A 17,763-nucleotide genomic window follows, 5' to 3' on the forward strand; every position below is an offset into this window, starting at 1 on the left:
GCTCCGGGATCCCAGCGCCGACGCCGCGCAAGGCCGGGCGCAGCGGGGGCGGGCCGGGGCGGGGCCGGGCCGCGGCGGGGCTGGTGACGCGCGGCGCCGGCCAATGGGGCGCGCGGCCGGGGCCGAGCCTCCTGCGAGCCTTCGCGGCGCCCGCGGCATCACGTGAGTGGCTGGGAGTGAGCGCCCAGCGAGCTGCGGGCGGGCTAGTGCTCCGCCGCAGCGACCCGCGGGCCGGCGGGCTAGCGAGCCAGCGCAGGACCCGCGGCTCGGCCCCCGGCTGCCGCCGGACCGAGAGCCGAGCCGCCGCCCCCAGCCCAGCCCGCCCGGCCGCAGGACCGCCGGGGTCTGGCCGCCGGTCGGGCGTGCGCCAAGTTCAGGTGGGAGAGGCGCGGCGGGGCCGGCCGGCCGAGTGAACGCGGCCTCGGGTGATCAGGGGGCTGGCGGGCCTCGGGGCGCGTGGCCATGCGCCCGCGCAGCTCTCGGAAGCACGGCGCGAGTACCGGAGGAATATCGGAGGAGCGGGGGTGGGCTCCCGCGGAGAGGGGTAGGGGTCGGACAAGCCCGGGGGAGGTGACCCCCCCACCCCGGTTGCCCACCAGCACTTTGCTGAGGCCCGCGCCGCCGCCTCGGTGCCTAGCCGGGCGGTTGCGTGGCGCGTCTTGCGGGCCTGCCCTCCCATATGGTGGGCACCAGCGCGGCCTGCTGAGAGTGGGGGGCGAGCGGACGCGCCGGCCGGTCCAGGGTTGGGGGCAGAGGGGCCAGAGAGGGAGGGGTTACTGTCGGTCACCGCAGCAGTGGTGGGGGCAAAGGGGGGCGCGGGACGAGGGCATGGTGCCCAGCGGGCAGCGGTCCAAGGCTCTAGGAGGGGGCTGAGCTGGCTGTTCATTTCCCACGCACGTTTGACTACACGCGCGGACACCCACGGAGGCTCCACGCGCGAGCACTTCGCGGACAGCGTCCCGGACAGCCACAGCGGCCGCCGCGCACCACGCCCCGCACACGCAGTCACACGACAGGAACTCACACGCCTTCACGCACACCCGCACCGTTCACGCGTCTCACTCCACGCTGAGTCCCCGTCCCCTCAGACCGAACATTACCAAAGCCATGGCTTGGCCGAGGGATGGCCGTGGCGGGGCGGAGAGGCTGTCCCCATCCCATATGGTGGTTCAGTTCACTCTTCCCTCCCCGCCGTGGTGTTACTCATGGAACCCCCCTTCTTACGGAGGGTACAGAGGGGCTGTTTTCTTCCACGGCCCTTGGAGGTGACAAAATCTCCAAATGTCTGAGTGCCTCAAATCTCCTTTCCCCTGTCCCCCAGGACCAGGTGGCCCCTGGGGAGACCCTGCCGCCCTACAGGTGTGAGAACGCCCGGATTCTGTGACTTTGGGGCCTGCGTGCGGCGCAGGGACCCGGGACTCTTATTTTGAAGGGCGGCCCCCGCCACCACCCCCGTGATTTGCACGCTGACCCAATGGCAAGCCCTTGGCCGGCGCTGGGCTTGTTATCAATTACATGTTGTTCCTGCAGCCGCTGTGTCCCCGGGAGGATAAACAGCAGGCCTGGCCGGGCCAGGGGAGGGGGCGGAGTCCGGCGGCCAGCCGGGGACTGTGCCCGGAACAGCGTGTCCCCTCCCCCTGCATGCAGTCTGAGCCTCTGGCCGCCCCACGTGCTGCTGTGTTTTAGGGGCTGAGCCGGCTCCAGCCCTAGGGTGTCCTCTCTTTGATGTCGGTGCCCTGAGCCATCCCAGAGCCCTTTCTGGGTTCTCAGTGCCTGGGTGCATCCCCCTTGAGATGCTCATCTCAGCATTAAGACCCTGTTGCCTGACCTGGGCCACTCACTCCTAGACTCCGCCCCCACTCCCACCCCCGGGGACCTTCCATTCACTCATTCAGCAAATTCTGCTAGGCCCTGTTTTAGACTCTGGGAGACAGCCTTGGAGTGAACAGTCCCAACAGCTGACATTCTGGTGGTAAGGTAGACAGGAAGCAAAGTTCACAAACACATAACCAAGATAATTTCCCACAGTGGGACCTGCAGGGAAGAGTGTAGTATAGGGTGATGTAACGGGGAGGCCAGGAGGCTCCCACAGGGGTGAATTCTGAGCCGAGATCTAACTAAGCAGCTCCTATCTGCAGTGCTGGGGGAAGAGCCAGGGCAGGGGCCCCCGGCTGAGGCTGAAGTGAGGTGAGCACACCTGGACTAGGAGAGGGGCAGTTAGTGGTGAGGTCTGTGAAGAGTCAGGAGGGCCAAGTGCTGGGGTGCTGCCAGGAGATAGGGCCACCCATCCTTGGGAAGTCATTGGAGGGCGTTTCCTTCTAGCCCTTCTACTGTACTTTTTAGATCACTTTATCTGTCAATATCTATGTCTTTAAAAGGTAAGACCTCCTTTAACCACAATACCATCATCACAATTAAAAATATTAACAGTAATTACTTAATATCATGGGATGGCCAGTTAGTGATTGTGTTTCAGGGGAGGGCTCTAAGGCCTGCTCTGGGTCCCAGGAGGGCTGAAGGCCCCTTATTCCTTAACATCACAGTAGAGGGGCAGAGACCGCATACTTGCGGTACCTGCAGGCTGACACCATTGGCTGGCACTGGATGAGTGCTGCCAGTGTGCCAGACCCAGAGGGGGATGCTTAGCAAGCGTCGGCTCACGGGGTTCTCACAACACCTGAGGAACCAGGCATTGTTGGAAGCACCCCTATCTCACAGACTGAGACAGGCATGGAAAGGCTGTGCACCTGCCCAAGGTCACCCGGAAGACAAGCTGCAGACTCAGGAACCGAGCCCCTGCTTGGAGGGTGGGAAAGGGTTGGGGGAGGCCCAGGGTGGAGTGTGGGCTCTGCCCAGCCTTGTGTCCTTCACAGTGTCTGGCACTTTCATTTCTTCCCAGCACCTGATTTTGTGAATAGGTGCATTTTAAAACACATTCCAGGTTTAAATCCTTAGCTGAGTATTTAAGCCAAAAAGCCAAATGTCCTCCTGGCAAAACTGGCCTGGGGCACAGACCTTGCCTTAGTTTCCTGGAGTTCCATGAAGATTCCTGGGTAAGTTGGGAACTGAAGTCAAAGGTCCTGGGGTCCCTGAGCAGGAAGAGACTTAGAGGTCTTTGAAGCATGGAACAGAACTGAGGTTTGGGAAGTGGAGCAAGGACTTGCCCAAGGTCATAGCTGATTATGATATTGGCCACTGGGCAGTGCTGGGTGCCAGGCCCTGAAGGGCCTGGGAAATAGGGACTGGGTGTAGAGGTGATGCTGGGCAGCAGAGAACCTCTGACTTTGGTGCAGAGCATTCCCCTTCCCCAACCTTGATAAACACCCATCCCGCCGTGGTCATTGAGCAGGGACAAAGGTTCACAGAAGTGGCCTGGTCAGAGCTGGACACTATTGACTCTCCTTGGACACCAGACGCAGCATGTCCTTTGATTTCAGAGGACGTAGCTTTCCCTTCTCTTCTCTATCAAAGTTCTCTTGAGCTCTGCCTGGGCACTAGGGACCAGTCCAGGCACTGGGAACGCAGCAGAGACATGGAGTGCACTGTCTCAGGGGAAGACAGGCATTAGCTGAGCCTTCCCAAGGTGGTGAGTGTCCCGGACAGCAGTGGCAGAGGGTGCAGGGGACTCCACTTCCTTATTAGCCAGAAAGGGCTGGGTGGAGGGGGCGGTGGTTATCTCCTCTCCTACTAGATGGGTGTGAAGTCCAAAGCAGTTATGCACCTGCAGGTACTCTGGGTCCCTGGTGGTCGGCTGGATTATCACCAGCAGGGCAGGGCCTTGGCCACTAGGGTGCTAAAGCGTCAGGGTGCAGGTGAGAGGGTTGCGTTCAAGCTTGTGCCACTCACAGGGCAGTCGGCTCAGCGGGGTTTGAGGAATGGAGAGTAGAGGAGCTTTTCCCCTTCAGGTGGGGAAACAGCCATGTGGGCAGGGTCTTCTTGGTCTTTGACCGTTTTGCCTCCATTCTACACTTGCTCAGTTAAAATGCAGGCAGCCTAGTTAAATTTGAACCTCAGGTGAAATAGTTTTTTTTTTTTTTTTTTTTTTTAGACGGAGTTTCGCTCTCGTTACCCAGGCTGGAGTGCAATGGCGCGATCTCGGCTCACCGCAACCTCCACCTCCTGGGTTCAGGCAATTCTCCTGCCTCAGCCTCCCGAGTAGCTGGGATTACAGGCACGCGCCACCATGCCCAGCTAACTTTTTGTATTTTTAGGTAGAGACGGGGTTTCACCATGTTAACCAGGATGGTCTCGATCTCTTGACCTCGTGATCCACCCGCCTCAGCCTCCCAAAGTGCTGGGATTACAGGCGTGAGCCACCGCACCCGGCCCGTGAAATAGTTTTTAAATGTAAGTATGTCCTATCCAATATTGGGAACATACTTATATCAAAAGTAGTTTACTTTTTAAATCTGAAATTCAAGTTTAACTGGTGACTTGTATTTTTATTTGCGTAATCTGGCCTCTGGAAGCCCCAGCAACATGAGGGTCAGAGGGCAAATGGCTGTTCTACCCCCATTCTGTGACTCAACAGGCGTGAAGCTGAGGTCAGGAGTCCTCAGATGCACAGTGACTCCTATGGTGTTGGCGGTGGACTGATTCTGGGCCTTGGCCCTCCTGGGGTCCAGAGAGCCCCCTTGTGCATACCCTTCTCTCATACTCACCCACACTCAGTTGTTCACAGACACATGTGCTATTTTCCAGGATAATTCTGGAAAATTTGTTTGAAACCAGAAGTGCCCCTGGTTGTGCAATGGGATTGGAGAGGTCTCTTTTGCAAACAGGTGGTGCAATTTCAGAAAACACTCTTGCAGGCACAGCTCTCCTGGGGGATGGAGGCAGGATCCAGGCGTTTGGCAGTGGGAGGCTGTGGGCAGGCAGCTGAGGGTGGGGTTGGAGGCCTGCGAGGTGGCAGGTGAGCACTGTCCTGACTAGGCCTCCTGTGTTCCTTCCTTGTAGCCAGCACCGGCACGGCCAGGCCAGCATGGTGGACCACTTGCTTCCAGTGGACGAGAACTTCTCGTCGCCAAAATGCCCAGTTGGTTATCTGAGTGATAGGCTGGTCAGCCGGCGGGCATATCACATGCTGCCCTCACCCCTCTCTGAAGATGACAGCGATGCCTCCAGCCCCTGCTCCTGTGCCAGTCCCGACTCTCAAGCCCTCTGCTCCTGCTATGGTGGAGGCCCGGGCACCAAGAGCCAGGACAGCATCTTGGACTTCCTACTGTCCCAGGCCACACTGGGCAGTGGTGGGGGAAGCAGTGCCAGCAGTGGCCCCATGGCCTGGGGGCCCTGGCGAAGGGCAGTGGCCCCTGTGAAGGGGGAGCATTTCTGCTTCCCCGAGTTTCCTTTGGGTGACCCTGATGATGTCCCAAGGCCCTTCCAGCCTACCCTGGAGGAGATTGAAGAGTTTCTGGAGGAGAACATGGAGCCGGGAGTCAAAGAGGCCCCAGAAGGCAACAGCAAGGACTTGGATGCCTGCAGCCAGCTCTCGGCTGGGCCACACAGGAGCCACCTCCATGCTGGGTCCAGCGGGAGAGAGCGCTGTTCCCCTCCACCAGGTGGTGCCAGTACAGCAGGTGCCCAGGGCCCAGGTGTTGGCCCCACACCCGATGGCCCCATCCCAGTGCTGCTGCAGATCCAGCCCGTGCCTGTGAAGCAGGAATCAGGCATGGGGCCGGCTTCCCCTGGGCAATCCCCGGAGAATGTCAAGGTTGCCCAGCTCCTGGTCAACATCCAGGGGCAGACCTTCGCGCTTGTGCCCCAGGTGGTGCCCTCCTCCAACTTGAACCTGCCCTCCAAGTTTGTGCGCATTGCCCCTGTGCCCATTGCTGCCAAGCCTGTCGGGTCAGGACCCCTGGGGCCTGGCCCTGCCGGTCTCCTTGTGGGCCAGAAGTTCCCCAAGAACCCAGCCGCAGAACTCATCAAAATGCACAAATGTACTTTCCCTGGCTGCAGCAAGATGTACACCAAAAGCAGCCACCTCAAGGCCCACCTGCGCCGGCACACGGGCGAGAAGCCCTTCGCCTGCACCTGGCCGGGCTGCGGCTGGAGGTCAGTATGGCGGGTGACAGGCCTGGGCGGTGAGCATGGCCACTCACGTCTGCACGCTTGAGTGTGCAGCAGGGCCATTTTCCACCATCAGGAGGTGGATGAGGAAGGGGAGGGGTGGGTGGGTGCAGGCCCAGAGCTGGCACAGTTGCCTGGAGGCTTCCTTGGTCCTCCTGGTTCCTGAAGCCAGAAGCCAGCTGGTCTCCAGTTTCTCAATGGCCAGGAATGGCTTTCCTGGCCTGTGCTCCCTGCTGGGTCTCCCCATCCAGACTGATAAGGACAGGGATTGAGGGGCTGGCGAGGAAGGGTGAGTGTGGGCTAGGGGCCAGGCAGCAGCTCCCTTTGGGCCCATAGCTTCACAGGGTAAGTATCACTGTCACTCCCAACTTACATCACAGGACACCAGGGCTCCAACCAAGGTGTCCCTCTGCTTTGTAATGGGATTTGAACCCAGGGGTCGGATTTGAGAGGTCACATTCTGAAAATGCTGCTTCCCCAACCAGTGGGACTAGCTTCATTCACAGATGTCTCTGGACATGTCGGCTGGGCATGGCCTGTGCTTCCTCTCTGGGAACATGGAGGCACGTTTGGGAGGCTGCAAAGAACAACCGAGAGGGAGGCTAGGCTGGCTGGTGGTGCTGTCACAGGTGGCAGAACCCACGCTCTCTGGTCTTCATGGCACAGTGGGGAAACCAGCCCTCAAATGGTAGCTGGTAGCGGCCCGATCAGGGTTACTCAGCACCCTTCCCTGAGACCAGGTGCTGCTCACCCTCCTTGGGAGGGGGTGTCCACCTTTTCCTGAAATGTAGGCTGCTTGCCAAGAGCTCATGTGCTCCGGGGTGCCAGAGCCAGCCCTCCCTAGTTCAGGATGCCCATTCCAAAGGAATCTCTGGCCTGCCTGGGGGGTGCCATGTGCTGCTGGCACATTCCCCATCTTTGCTGCTGTGGCTGCTGCTACATGTGTGAGACGGGACATGCTCATCTGAATACCTGCGGGTGTATACAGGCCTACGCCTCGCCAGCAGGTGTGTGGCTGTGTGTGCACGCCCACATGTGTATGCATCTTGCTTTCTTTGTGTCTGTGTCATGTGACCATAAGTGTTTGGAGGCTTCCTTGGTCCTCCTGGTTCCTGAGCTCATGTCTTAGGTGTTTTTGTCCCCTGTGTGACTGCCTGTGTATGCGTGTGCATGTGTTATGTGTGGGTGCAGCACCCTGGGAGCAGTTTGCAGCTTTTGTTTTCTTGACCATACTCTGGTTCTGAGAGCTACTGACAGTTGTCTGGGACAGAGGTCCTGGCCGGTGAGGCTGAGCCATGGATGAGGAGCTGTGAGTGGAATGTGTGTTGTGGCACTGGTGGCGTCTTTCCATTGAGTGCCAATCTGGCCAGAGAAGGGACTTTTCCTGAATGGTGTCTAGGATTATGGAGGCCCTTCCTGAGCGAGGACATCACTCTCTGTCCTGTCTCCCACCTCATTCAGACAGACCGGAGAGGCTTCTATGAGAGCCCGCCCTGGGTCCTCACGAGGTCTCCATCCTGGTGTCCCTACCTCCCTGAGCTCATGCCCAGGCCTGCCGAGTGGGCACAGGGCTGACAGGCTGCCTGTGAGAGCAGGACACAGTAGTGGGAGCACTGTGTGGGAGGTCAGAGAAGCTGAGAGAAGGACCAGGAGCGCTCTTGGTTAAAGCAGGAAGCGCCCTGACCACCTTTCACAGAGAAGGCAGGGGCTCAGGTGTGTGAGGGGCAGTGGTCTTGAGCCTGAGCCTGGGTCAGGCACCAACGCCATGTGCCCTGGGGGTGGTCCCCCTCCAAACCTCAGTGTCCTGACTGCTGAGTGGAGAGCTGGCCCTTCACAGCCCAGGGCAGGTGTGCAGGGCTTTCCAGCGGCCTCCTTGCTGTTTCTATCACAAGAATACAAACTCGTACAAGGCAGTTTCTGAGGAGGGACCCTGAAGACATCCTCTCCAGCCCCCACGAGGCATTGCCTATTGTGGAGGTGCCCCCTACTCACAGGGACCCTGCATGCTCTCTCCTCTTGGTGGGGGCGGGCAGGGACTGCAGAGAGGCTGGGCAGCCTCCCTTTGAGCACCATTCTGGACTCCCTAGGCGGGCTCAGCTGTCAGTGCCGTCTCCTGGCCATGGTTGACCATTGGCAAGTGGTTCCTCTAGTCACGGTGAGGCTGGGTAGGGTGTTGAGGAGGGCAGGTGTGGTCCTCATCCAAGGCCAGCCTTCTTCCCAGACGTCTTAGAGCCCGAGAGCTGATAGGCCCCTCAGCCCAGGGTGTATCTCAGTGAGGCAGGTCTTAGTTCTCCAACAGTGGCCTCAGGAGGTAGTGAGTTCCTCATGGCAGGGGGCGACATGAGAGAGTGGGGACTTGTTGGGGGGAATTGAGCTCTGACACATCTGAGCCCTGATACTGGTCGTGCTGCCCAGGATCTACTTGGCAGGAAAGGGTGTGGTGGTTGCTGGCCCCGTGAGATCACAGTGGCACTGCCCCCAGGAGCTGTCCCTGCCATCAGCCATGCCCCGGGCTTCTTGAGGGCTCCTCCAGCTTTCCCCAAGGTCCCCTGGAGTGGGTTTGGCCCTCGTGGGGCAATTCATGGCAGAGGCGCTGTTCAGCTGGGAGCTGAGGGCACCTGTAGGGAGGGCTGCTTTTCTGAGGATACGGGGAGTCCTCAGTTGGCTTTCAGGGATCCTGAACCCCTGGTGATGTACCCAGGATCCTTGTGTCACTTAATGTGGCGATAGTCTTCAACTGAACACCAGGTGGAAGGAGCCCCTGCAGCTCATTGCAGCAGTCAGGAGGGAGGATGGACCCCACTTTGGGGCAGCTGGGTCTGGAAAAGACTGGAAGTAACAATGATGATGATTATATTTATATATCATACTTACTGACTACTCACTGTATGCACTATTCTAAGTTTCTCACAGCTGGAATCCCCTCTACCCACTAGCCTGACTTGCATACTTCCTGCCATGGGGAACTCATTACCTTTTGAGACCTTTAAGTATACTTTGCTATGCTTCAGTTTCTATTCAAGCTTCTCATTCTGGCCTATAGGCCCACACAATCTGCTTGCCTGTCTCTTCCCCTTACTGAGTGGGATCCAGCCATGCTGGCGTCCCCTCGTGGCTCAGACTCCTGCGTGGGCGTCAGCCCTCTCTGTGCCCTCTGTCTCGAATGATCCCTGCCCTTGAGGCTGTAGTGACAGATTAAGGTTTTCACATTAGCTCTTCAAGTCCTTGGCAACTTCCCAGTAAAGTGTAGGCACCAATCTTCTTTTCACATGGGGGAAACTGAGGCACAGACTGCTCACATCACATGCCCACAGGAACATAGCTAGTGAGCATGGATCTGGGTTGCATGCGTGAGCCCAAGCACAGCCCTGCTGCGGCCTCCCAGCGCTCCCAGCTGGTGTCAGAGTTGCCATGTGTGCCTCCTCCCTGCTACCAGGTGGTCGTCCCAAAAGGCATTATGCTTCTGGGCTACGGGAAAAGAGCTAATGACCACAATTGAGATAATCAGGGCCTCTAATGCATAGACAGTGCTCTGAGCAAAATTCATGCATGTTAATTTATGTAATTCTTAAAATTAGTAGGCATCAGCATGTTGTCTGTATTTTACAGAGGACAGAATTAAAGCACAGAACAGTTAGGTAAATTCTCCACAGTCAGACAGCCAAGAAGCCGCAGAGCCAGGAGTTTAACCGAGACTGTCTGCCCAGACTTAGGGACCTCTCTCTGCAGCCCTGTGCAGGGTGCTGGTTCTGGTGCTGGGGACCTCCACCTCCGCTTGCAGCTCAGCCTGGTGTTTGGGGTGGCAGCTCTGCACCCTCACCTACTCCCCATGTGGGAGCTCTCCACTCTCAGGTCTCGTCTCTTCTTCCTGGTGGCCCTAATGAATGGGATACTCTTCCTGCCCCAAGGCTGGGTCTGGCCTGGTACTGTGTCCTGTACTTGGAGAACAAGCCAGGGCCCCTTAGCCCCCTCTCCCCTTTGTGTAATGGACAGTGCCCCCGCTCCTCTTCTGAGGTTAGCACCTGCCCGGGTACTCAGCCTCCACTTCCTTCTGCTTTTGGTCTTGAAAGTATTCCCTCTCCCTTCTCTGGTGACATGATTTCGGCACCCTTGACAGGGCTGAGAGCAGGCTTTCCCGGTTCTGATCCAGCCGTCTGGGAAATGCTGCTTGCCTGCCTTCCTAGAAGTTTCCTTGCCTCACTCTCAGACACAGGCATCCTTTGTTCCTTGCAGCAGAACGTCCCGTTCCAGAATGGCCAAGCCATTCCATCCAGAAAGAATGCCTTCTGCCGCAGTGAATATAAATATGACTAACTGTCAGCAGCCTGCAGGGTGGGTACCTTTGTTGTTCACAGTGGATGTGGTGGGGGACAGAGAAAGGGAGTTGCAGGCTTCTCCTGAGCCTCCGTGCTAAGAGGTGGTAGGGACAGGATTCAAACCTCTGGGTCTGGCTCCCAGCCTGCTCTCATGACCCCCGTGTGATAAGGCTTTTTGTGAACTCCTTTCCTCTGTAGGCAGAGGCCCCTGGTATGGTTGGGCAGGTTGTGAACTGCACAACTCTAGGGAGCACCATTCCCATTGCAGTCTCTGAGACTGGACCATTTGTGGTGATGTCTTTCTGGCAGATGAGGGTTAGTGTCTCAAGGAAGGGATGCCTTCACATAGAGGTGCTGTATGTACCAGCCCTGACATTATAGCTGCTCTAGAGAGACATTAGACCCCTGTGTACTCGCTGCCCTACAGCTCAGCAGCACAAATCATGGTGCTGCCCTGGCTGCCGCAGGACCTCAGCAGGAACCGGGCCCTACGCTCAACTCCATGCAGATGATTAGAGCTCATGATTCTTGAATAAGTGCCACGTGCTAAGAAGGGCTGTAAACTGTTACTGGTTGCCTTGTACAGTCCTCACAGTCCTCGAGAATAGGTCCTTTGTGGTCCCTGTGTCCAGGTGGAGAAACTGAGGCTCAGGGAGCTTGGCGACTTTCCTGGTTGCCTGGTTGCTAAGTGGCAGAGCTTAGTGCCTACAAGGGCTGCATTTCCTCACTGGGTTCCCATGTCGCCCACTGTGGTCTTCAGGGCTCTCTGTTGGCTGGTGTTTGGGAGAATGTGCCATGCGGGGGTGAGGCAGGGGTCTTCTGAGGGCTCGGTTCCCAGGGAAGGTCCTCTTAGGTGCCAGGACCTTTTGGCAGCAGGGAGGGAGTTCAGGTGAGGACAACATGTTGTCCAGCTTGGTTCTACCTCAGCTGCTTGTCTTTCCCAGGGTGTCATCATGCCCAAGGAGCTGCTGTGGCCCTGTGTTACCACCTATGGCCTCTGAGATGAATCTTGGAAGGTGGGCGGGAATGCCAAAGTTTTTATTGGATGATTGAGGAAATTGAGGCCCAGAATGGACCATTCAGGGAACCCAGTGGGATGGGAACTGTCAAGGAAGGAACCTGTCCCCTGGGCTGTGTGACTCGGCCTCTTTAAACCCTTGCCATGGTCTTGCCAGTCCAATGGGGCTGGCTCATCCTTGCTCCCTGGCCAGCAAGATGCTGGGTGACCCCAGGGCTGCAGCTTGGGAGGTGTAGCACTCCATGTTTGCAGCTTTCTGCCTGCCCCTGCCCTGGGCCAGCTCCTCTGCTCAGAAGCTGTGTGCCCAGCTGCAGCTGGGGGCAGGTGTTGGCTTTGGCTGCCAGGGCACATTTGTTCCATTTCCTCACAGGGCCCTGTGACACATACCACCCAGCCAGGCACTGTGGAGGAGTCCAGGTCATCTGCCATCACCAGGGCAAGGGAGTGTGTTAAGACCTTTGCTCCAGCCTGAGGGGCTCTGTCTTGTCAGTGACCCTGGATCAGGTTCTCAGCACCCCGAGCTTCAGTTTCTTCCTCTGGCAGGCAGGGCAGTTGGGCTTCACCCACTCTGGAGATGTGCTGAGAGCGCTGCCCTGTGCCTGGTGCCACCACCGCTCTGTGATGTGGGTTGGAGTAGCTGTCTCCTCCTGCAGGCCTTCCTGCCACCCACTGTGCCTTGTGCAGAGCATGTTCTGCTGGGTCCTTCTCCTCCTCCACCCACAGGGTCAGGGCACAGGGGAATCACCAGCCCTTTCCAATCGCTGGTCGGGGACTGCTGTTCTGGGCACTGCCTCTTGCTGGGTGGCCATGAAAAGGTGTTGGGCCTGGTGTCCCTGTGTGTGTGTGTGTGTGTGTGTGCGCGCGCACACACACATATTTGTTCGTGTGTGTGCATATGTGTGGGCACATATTTGTGCATGTGTGTGTGTGTGCATATGTGTGGGCACATATTTGTTCGTGTGTGTGTGTGGGCACATATTTGTTCGTGTGTGTGTGTGCATATGTGTGGGCACATATTTGTGCATGTGTTTGTATGTGTGTGTGCACGTGCTTTGGGACTGCTCCTTGACAGTGTCTGCCTCCCTGGGGCTGCTTGCTGTGCCCACTCTTGCATTGAAATGCCCCCGCTCAGCACCTACCATATACCAGGCATTGGGCTGGTCACGAGAAGACCACAGGGAACCAGAGAGAATGTCCTCCGTCATGGAGCTGACAGTCTAGTGGGACAGACTGACAGTCATCAAAAAGTTGAAGATAATTTAAAATCACAACAGCAATAAGAGTGAAGAGAGAGAGGTGTGTAATGGCATGGGAACCTAGAATTGGATGCAGTCCTAGAGGGATTTCCTGAGGAAGTGATACTCTAAGGAATGGGTAGGAGAGAGCAAGGAGGGGGAGGGAAGAACATTCTAGAAAGAGGGAACAATATGTGCAAATATCCTGTGGCAAGAAGGACCAAGGAAAGGTCAATGCAACTGGAGCACAGAGCTGGATAGTGTGTTGGGGGAGGGGCGGGTGGGGTGGGAGGGTCCTGCTGCCAGGCCAGGGGTGGGGTGGGCCTCAAAACTCTGAGGTCAGTGGCAAGCAGTCCAGGCCCTCAGTGCAGCTTGGGGTCTTACCTGTCACATGAGTACCTGCTCCCAGGCCAGCAGGGCCAAGAAAGGGAGATGTTGGAAGCCACCTGAACTCCCAGACACACTTTGCAGGGTCAGTCTTTATTTGGGGCTGCCTTAAAGTATCCAGCTTCCAGCACAGCTGGTTCCAGGAGTGGGTGGTCTCAAGTCTGAGGACCCCTCTCCCTGTGCTGCAAAGGAAGTCTGCTTCCTCCTCCCAGGCCTCAGTTTCCTCTCAGGATGGGCTGCCCTGTACAGACCTTCATAGATGCCCCTGTGGAGTTCTTGTCCAGTGGGGAAGATGAAGCCAGGGTGGTGAGAGGCAGCCAGCGTCAGGGCCTGAGCGACTGAGTGCATCTATGACCTCAGAGACCCCTGCACACTGGGTGGGTCATGGGAGGGAAGCCCTGGGCCCTGGTAGCCTTGGGGTCCTTTCCTGTCAGGAGCTTTTACCAGCTTCTCTGGCAGTTCCCAGCCAGACAGTTCTCTGGCTGTCGCTGTGCCAGCATGAGCCTTTACTGTAGTTCTTTCCATCTTGGAGAGGTGGCAGAGGCAGCTTGGGACAGTGGCTCACCAGTGGAGTCAGAAGTAATCTGAGGCCAGGTGTGGTGGCTCGCACCTTTAATCTCAGCACTTTGGAAAGCTGAAGCAGCTTGAGCCCAGGAGTTTGAGACCAGCCTGGGCAACATAGGGAGGCCCCGGATCTTAAAAAACAAAACAAAACAAAAATTAGCTGGGCATGCTGGGCATACCTGTAATTCTAGCTACTCTGGAGGCTGAGGAGGATGGATTGAGCCCAGGAGGCTGCAGTAAGCTGTGATCGCGCCACTGCACTCCAGCCTGGGTGATTGAGCGAGACCTTGTCTCAAAAAAGAAATAAAAATGATATTTTGAGAACTAGTATAGCCTTACCGACGCAGATGGGGGGACCCTCCCCTAATCCTGTAGAGACTGCAGGTCTGCACAGCCATCCTTTGGATGAGTGCCAGGCCCGCGCCTCGCATCCCCGCGTCTTCGTGGGGTCGGGGCAGGCAGGGCCAGGCATCGCTGACTGCGCCGTGTCCCGCAGGTTCTCACGCTCTGACGAGCTGTCGCGGCACAGGCGCTCGCACTCGGGCGTGAAGCCGTACCAGTGTCCTGTGTGCGAGAAGAAGTTCGCGCGGAGCGACCACCTCTCCAAGCACATCAAGGTGCACCGCTTCCCGCGGAGCAGCCGCTCCGTGCGCTCTGTGAACTGAAAATGCCCCGCATCCCCGCCTGTCCCTCACCCCAGCCACATTTTTTTTAAGCAATAATTTATTTGCCTCCTCCAGAGGAACATGAAAATGTTACCAGCCCACCTTCTGAAGCCTGAGAGGTGTGAACCCAGGGCCCGCCAACCGCTGCCTTTCTCGGGAGGACTTAGAGCCTCGCACCCGCATCCCTGGGGGCTGGGCCCCGGCACACGGGGCTGGAGGCAGGCCTTCGTGCCTTTGTGCCTTCGTGCCTTCCGGCGGTGGCCAGGCCTCTGCTGCAGCCACTGGTTGCAGGCAGAGGTTTTGGGGACCTGGCCCTTCTCCCACTGGGCTCCCCACCTGGGCCAAGGCCAGAACTTTAGTGCTCGGGGAAGTGAAATGTGCAGTTTTGAAATGTTTGGTTCCCAGAGAGAGTCACGCTGGGGGAGGAGGAAGTAGGCCAGAAGTCCAGGGCTGTACTGTGGTGTGAGGGTGGCTTTGTCCAAAATGCCCGCTCAGCATGATCACCAGAGGGTGTGGGCGGAGCCCAGGAGGGGCGGGGCAGTACCAGGCGGCTGGGGCCGCATGCAGGAGAGAGGTGAAAAGTGTCCCCCGCTGGGGGGCTGGCAGTGCATGTGCTTGAGTTAAGTGTGCAGGGCAGACAGAGCCAGAAGCGCCTGTATCCAGGGACACGTCCCCTCCTCCAGTTTCCCAGACAAATCCAGACACCAGCCTCTAGGGTGGCCTTGGGAGGAGAGGGCCAGGCTGTCCTGGGTGTGAGAGAACTAGATAGATCCTCCCAACCCTGATTTAGAAATGCATTCCTTATTTTGTCTAGAAATTAATAAATGAACTAGCTTGTTTTGACAGGTTTATTTCACATCCTATGAATGTATGTAAATAAACTGTACATAGGTCCATCCACATAAAATATCTTTTAATAACATATCAACATTTGTGTAAATTTGAAATTAAAAAAAAAATCTATGAAGCTGGTGTACATGTTACAATTATGTATATTTTCTTTGGTCCTTCATAAAAATATATTTACTTTGCCAATAAAAAGAAAAAGAACTCACAGCTTGTGGCATTCATGTGCTCTTTTCCTCTGCTTTGCCAGATGTGCAGGTGATTCTGGGGCCAAGTCTATGTCTCTGCCTTTGCAGAGTTCAGGGGACCCTGTTTTGTATTTGGATGGATAGAAAGGCCCCTTGGGGTCCAGCCCTGGTCCAGCAGTGTAGGGTTCCCGCACATCTCAGTTCCAGGCCAGCCGCTGAGATTCTGCTCATCCCAGATTCCTGACCTGGAGTTCTGTGAACCCAAATCCAGCCCACATTCTGGCAGCACCTGTGGAAGCCACCTCGGGCCTGGCCAGTCCTGCCAGGCTCACCTACTCTGCTATTGAAGACTCTTTCTTGCACTTCTTACCCCCATCCAGTCGACCAAACCTATTACACATGCCCTGTATGCTCGCTGTGCCCTGGCAGAGTATTTGCCCCCATAGGAACATGGCTGCGCCATTTCCTACTGGCATGGGTAATTGTGAAACTGTTAGGAACCTGAGCAGGCAGGGTGAGACTCAGAGAGGCCAGTATATGCAGTTACGCCCCATCCTCCATCCTCCCTAATTCCCCAACATGCCTGGGGTCTTCGCTGTGTGGTTCCACAGTTGAGGTTGGACCCATCCACAGGTCCTGTGCTGGCTGGAGCCTGGGAGCAGTGGGGAGCCCAAGCATAAGAAGGGGCTATGAGCCCCACAGGGAATGGCCAGGAGGTGGAGGCTGACCAGGGCCTGCTTCAGTGGCTCAGCTGGTGTGAAGCACACAGTGAGAGGGCTGCCCTGGTTCACCTACCCATGTGCAGTGGGAGGCAAGAACCTTCTAGAAGGATCCCTTGCTTTATAAGAGCTGGATGCAAGTTGGGCCAAGTGTTTCCCAGTGAGACCCGTGGAGATCTAAAGGCCGGGGGCAGGGCACCCATGGGCTCCTAGCAGACAGATGTCTGAATGTGGGTGTGTGTGTGAAGTCTTGCATCTCAGAGAGCAGAGGCCATTGTTCTCGCTAGCAGCGCGCACACAGCACAGCTGATGGGAGGATGGACATCCTGTCCTGAGTAGCCATGGTCCTGAGGAGGAGACTGGGCCTGGTGACCTCTGTCCTTTGTCCCTGACCAGACGTACCCTCTGTGGGCAAACACACTCTAGGGAAGCAAGGCATTGATTTCCAGCCTCGTTAACGTAGGCTTTCTTCATCCATAAACAAGCAGTGCAGCCCTAGATAAGAGGGACGTCAGAGGGACAGGGAGGACTGTTGTCTGGTCAGGATGATGACATGGGAGGTGGAATAACCCTGGGAGCATATGCACTTTCTGTGCCAAGAACCGGCCGAACACGCTGCTCACATCCCCTGGGCTTGTGTCCCAGCAGCCTGCTGTTGTCTTGGGGCTGGAAGTGTGTAAGGGGGATGGTCTCAGTGACCCCCCTAGTCTAGGCCCCAGGGTTGCACCTGAATTGCATGTGTGTGTACATTTATGGTGCACCTCCCTGGGCTGAGTGTGCATCCTGGGGGTCTTGGCTGAGTTGTGGGGAGCACAGCACAGTTCAGGGAGCAGGGCTGCTGGGGCTGCACTGCCTATTGACCCTGGGCTTCAGCTCTTAATGTGCATCCTCGACCTCTCTAGATTTCAGCTCCTTCACCCTACAGAGCTGTGTGAAAGGCCCCAGGCAGCAGCATGGTGGCACATGGTAAGTGACTCTGGATGCAGAGCCCAGCTGTGTGGCACCCCCAGGGTTCCCACTGCAGCCCCAATGTCAGCATCGCCTTGGCCCAGGCGGGGGTCGAGAGTCTGTTGCAGTGCCTGGCCTGGGGTCCTGCCTCAGAGACCCCCTAGCCACCACCTTTCTGACCCTCTGTGATTTCTGAGGCTGGAAGGGGAGTACCTGTGTTGGCCTGCAAGCTAAGAAAGCAGGTGGAGATGGGCCCCAGGCTCACCATGGTGAGAAGTGTGATTTCTGAGGCTGGAAGGGGAGTACCTGCGTTGGCCTGCAAGCTAAGAAAGCAGGTGGAGACGGGCCCCGGGCTCACCATGGTGAGAAGTAGAGGTGGAAGTTGGAAGGCTGCAGAGCAGGAACTCCAGCCATAATGGCTCCACCCACCCACCTGCCTCCAAGGCATATAGAGGGGAAAGTACCATTTACTGATCACCGTACTAGGTACAGTATGAGTTAGGCTACTGTAACAAAGAGATTCCCAAACTTTGCAGCTTAAACAAGATAGCAGTTTCTTTTCCTCTTTTTAGGTGGTCTTAGAGGGAGTAGCCTGGGCTGGCACAGCAGACTGAGCACAGGGAACCCAGCTTCCTTTGCTCTTGTTGCTCCTCCAATGCCCACCTTGGTGCCACAGGACTGGGCCAGCTGGGGAAAAGCAGGCAAGGGGTTGTGTTTCCACCCTGCCCTCCTGGGATTTGCACACTCACTTCCACTCCCATCCTATTGGCCAGAACTCAGTAACTCGGCCTCATCTGCTGCCAGGGAGGCT

The 17,763-nt window shown here is 57.1% G+C and overlaps 1 protein-coding gene across 3 annotated transcripts; it reads left to right on the forward strand.

The window, feature by feature from the left end:
* Positions 1-205: 205 nt before the first annotated feature.
* KLF15 (KLF transcription factor 15) lies at positions 206-15,307 on the forward strand. Of its 3 annotated transcripts, XM_064362114.1 has the most exons (4): positions 1,003-3,586; positions 4,049-4,347; positions 4,957-6,051; positions 14,083-15,307. In XM_064362114.1, the coding sequence occupies exons 3-4, from the start codon at positions 4,982-4,984 to the stop codon at positions 14,249-14,251; spliced, it is 1,239 nt and encodes a 412-aa protein (XP_064218184.1). In that variant the 5' UTR covers positions 1,003-3,586; positions 4,049-4,347; positions 4,957-4,981; the 3' UTR covers positions 14,252-15,307. The 3 variants fall into 3 exon arrangements, with proteins under 3 accessions (XP_012331234.2, XP_064218184.1, XP_012331233.2); XM_012475811.3 differs by lacking the exons at positions 1,003-3,586; positions 4,049-4,347 and adding an exon at positions 206-377; XM_012475810.3 differs by lacking the exon at positions 4,049-4,347.
* The last annotated feature ends 2,456 nt before the right edge of the window (positions 15,308-17,763 follow it).

Source organism: Aotus nancymaae, unplaced genomic scaffold, assembly GCF_030222135.1.
Source record: "Aotus nancymaae isolate 86718 unplaced genomic scaffold, 86718_ANA_hifiasm-v0.15.2.pri h1tg000046l, whole genome shotgun sequence".
Taxonomy (NCBI): Eukaryota; Metazoa; Chordata; class Mammalia; order Primates; family Aotidae; genus Aotus; species Aotus nancymaae.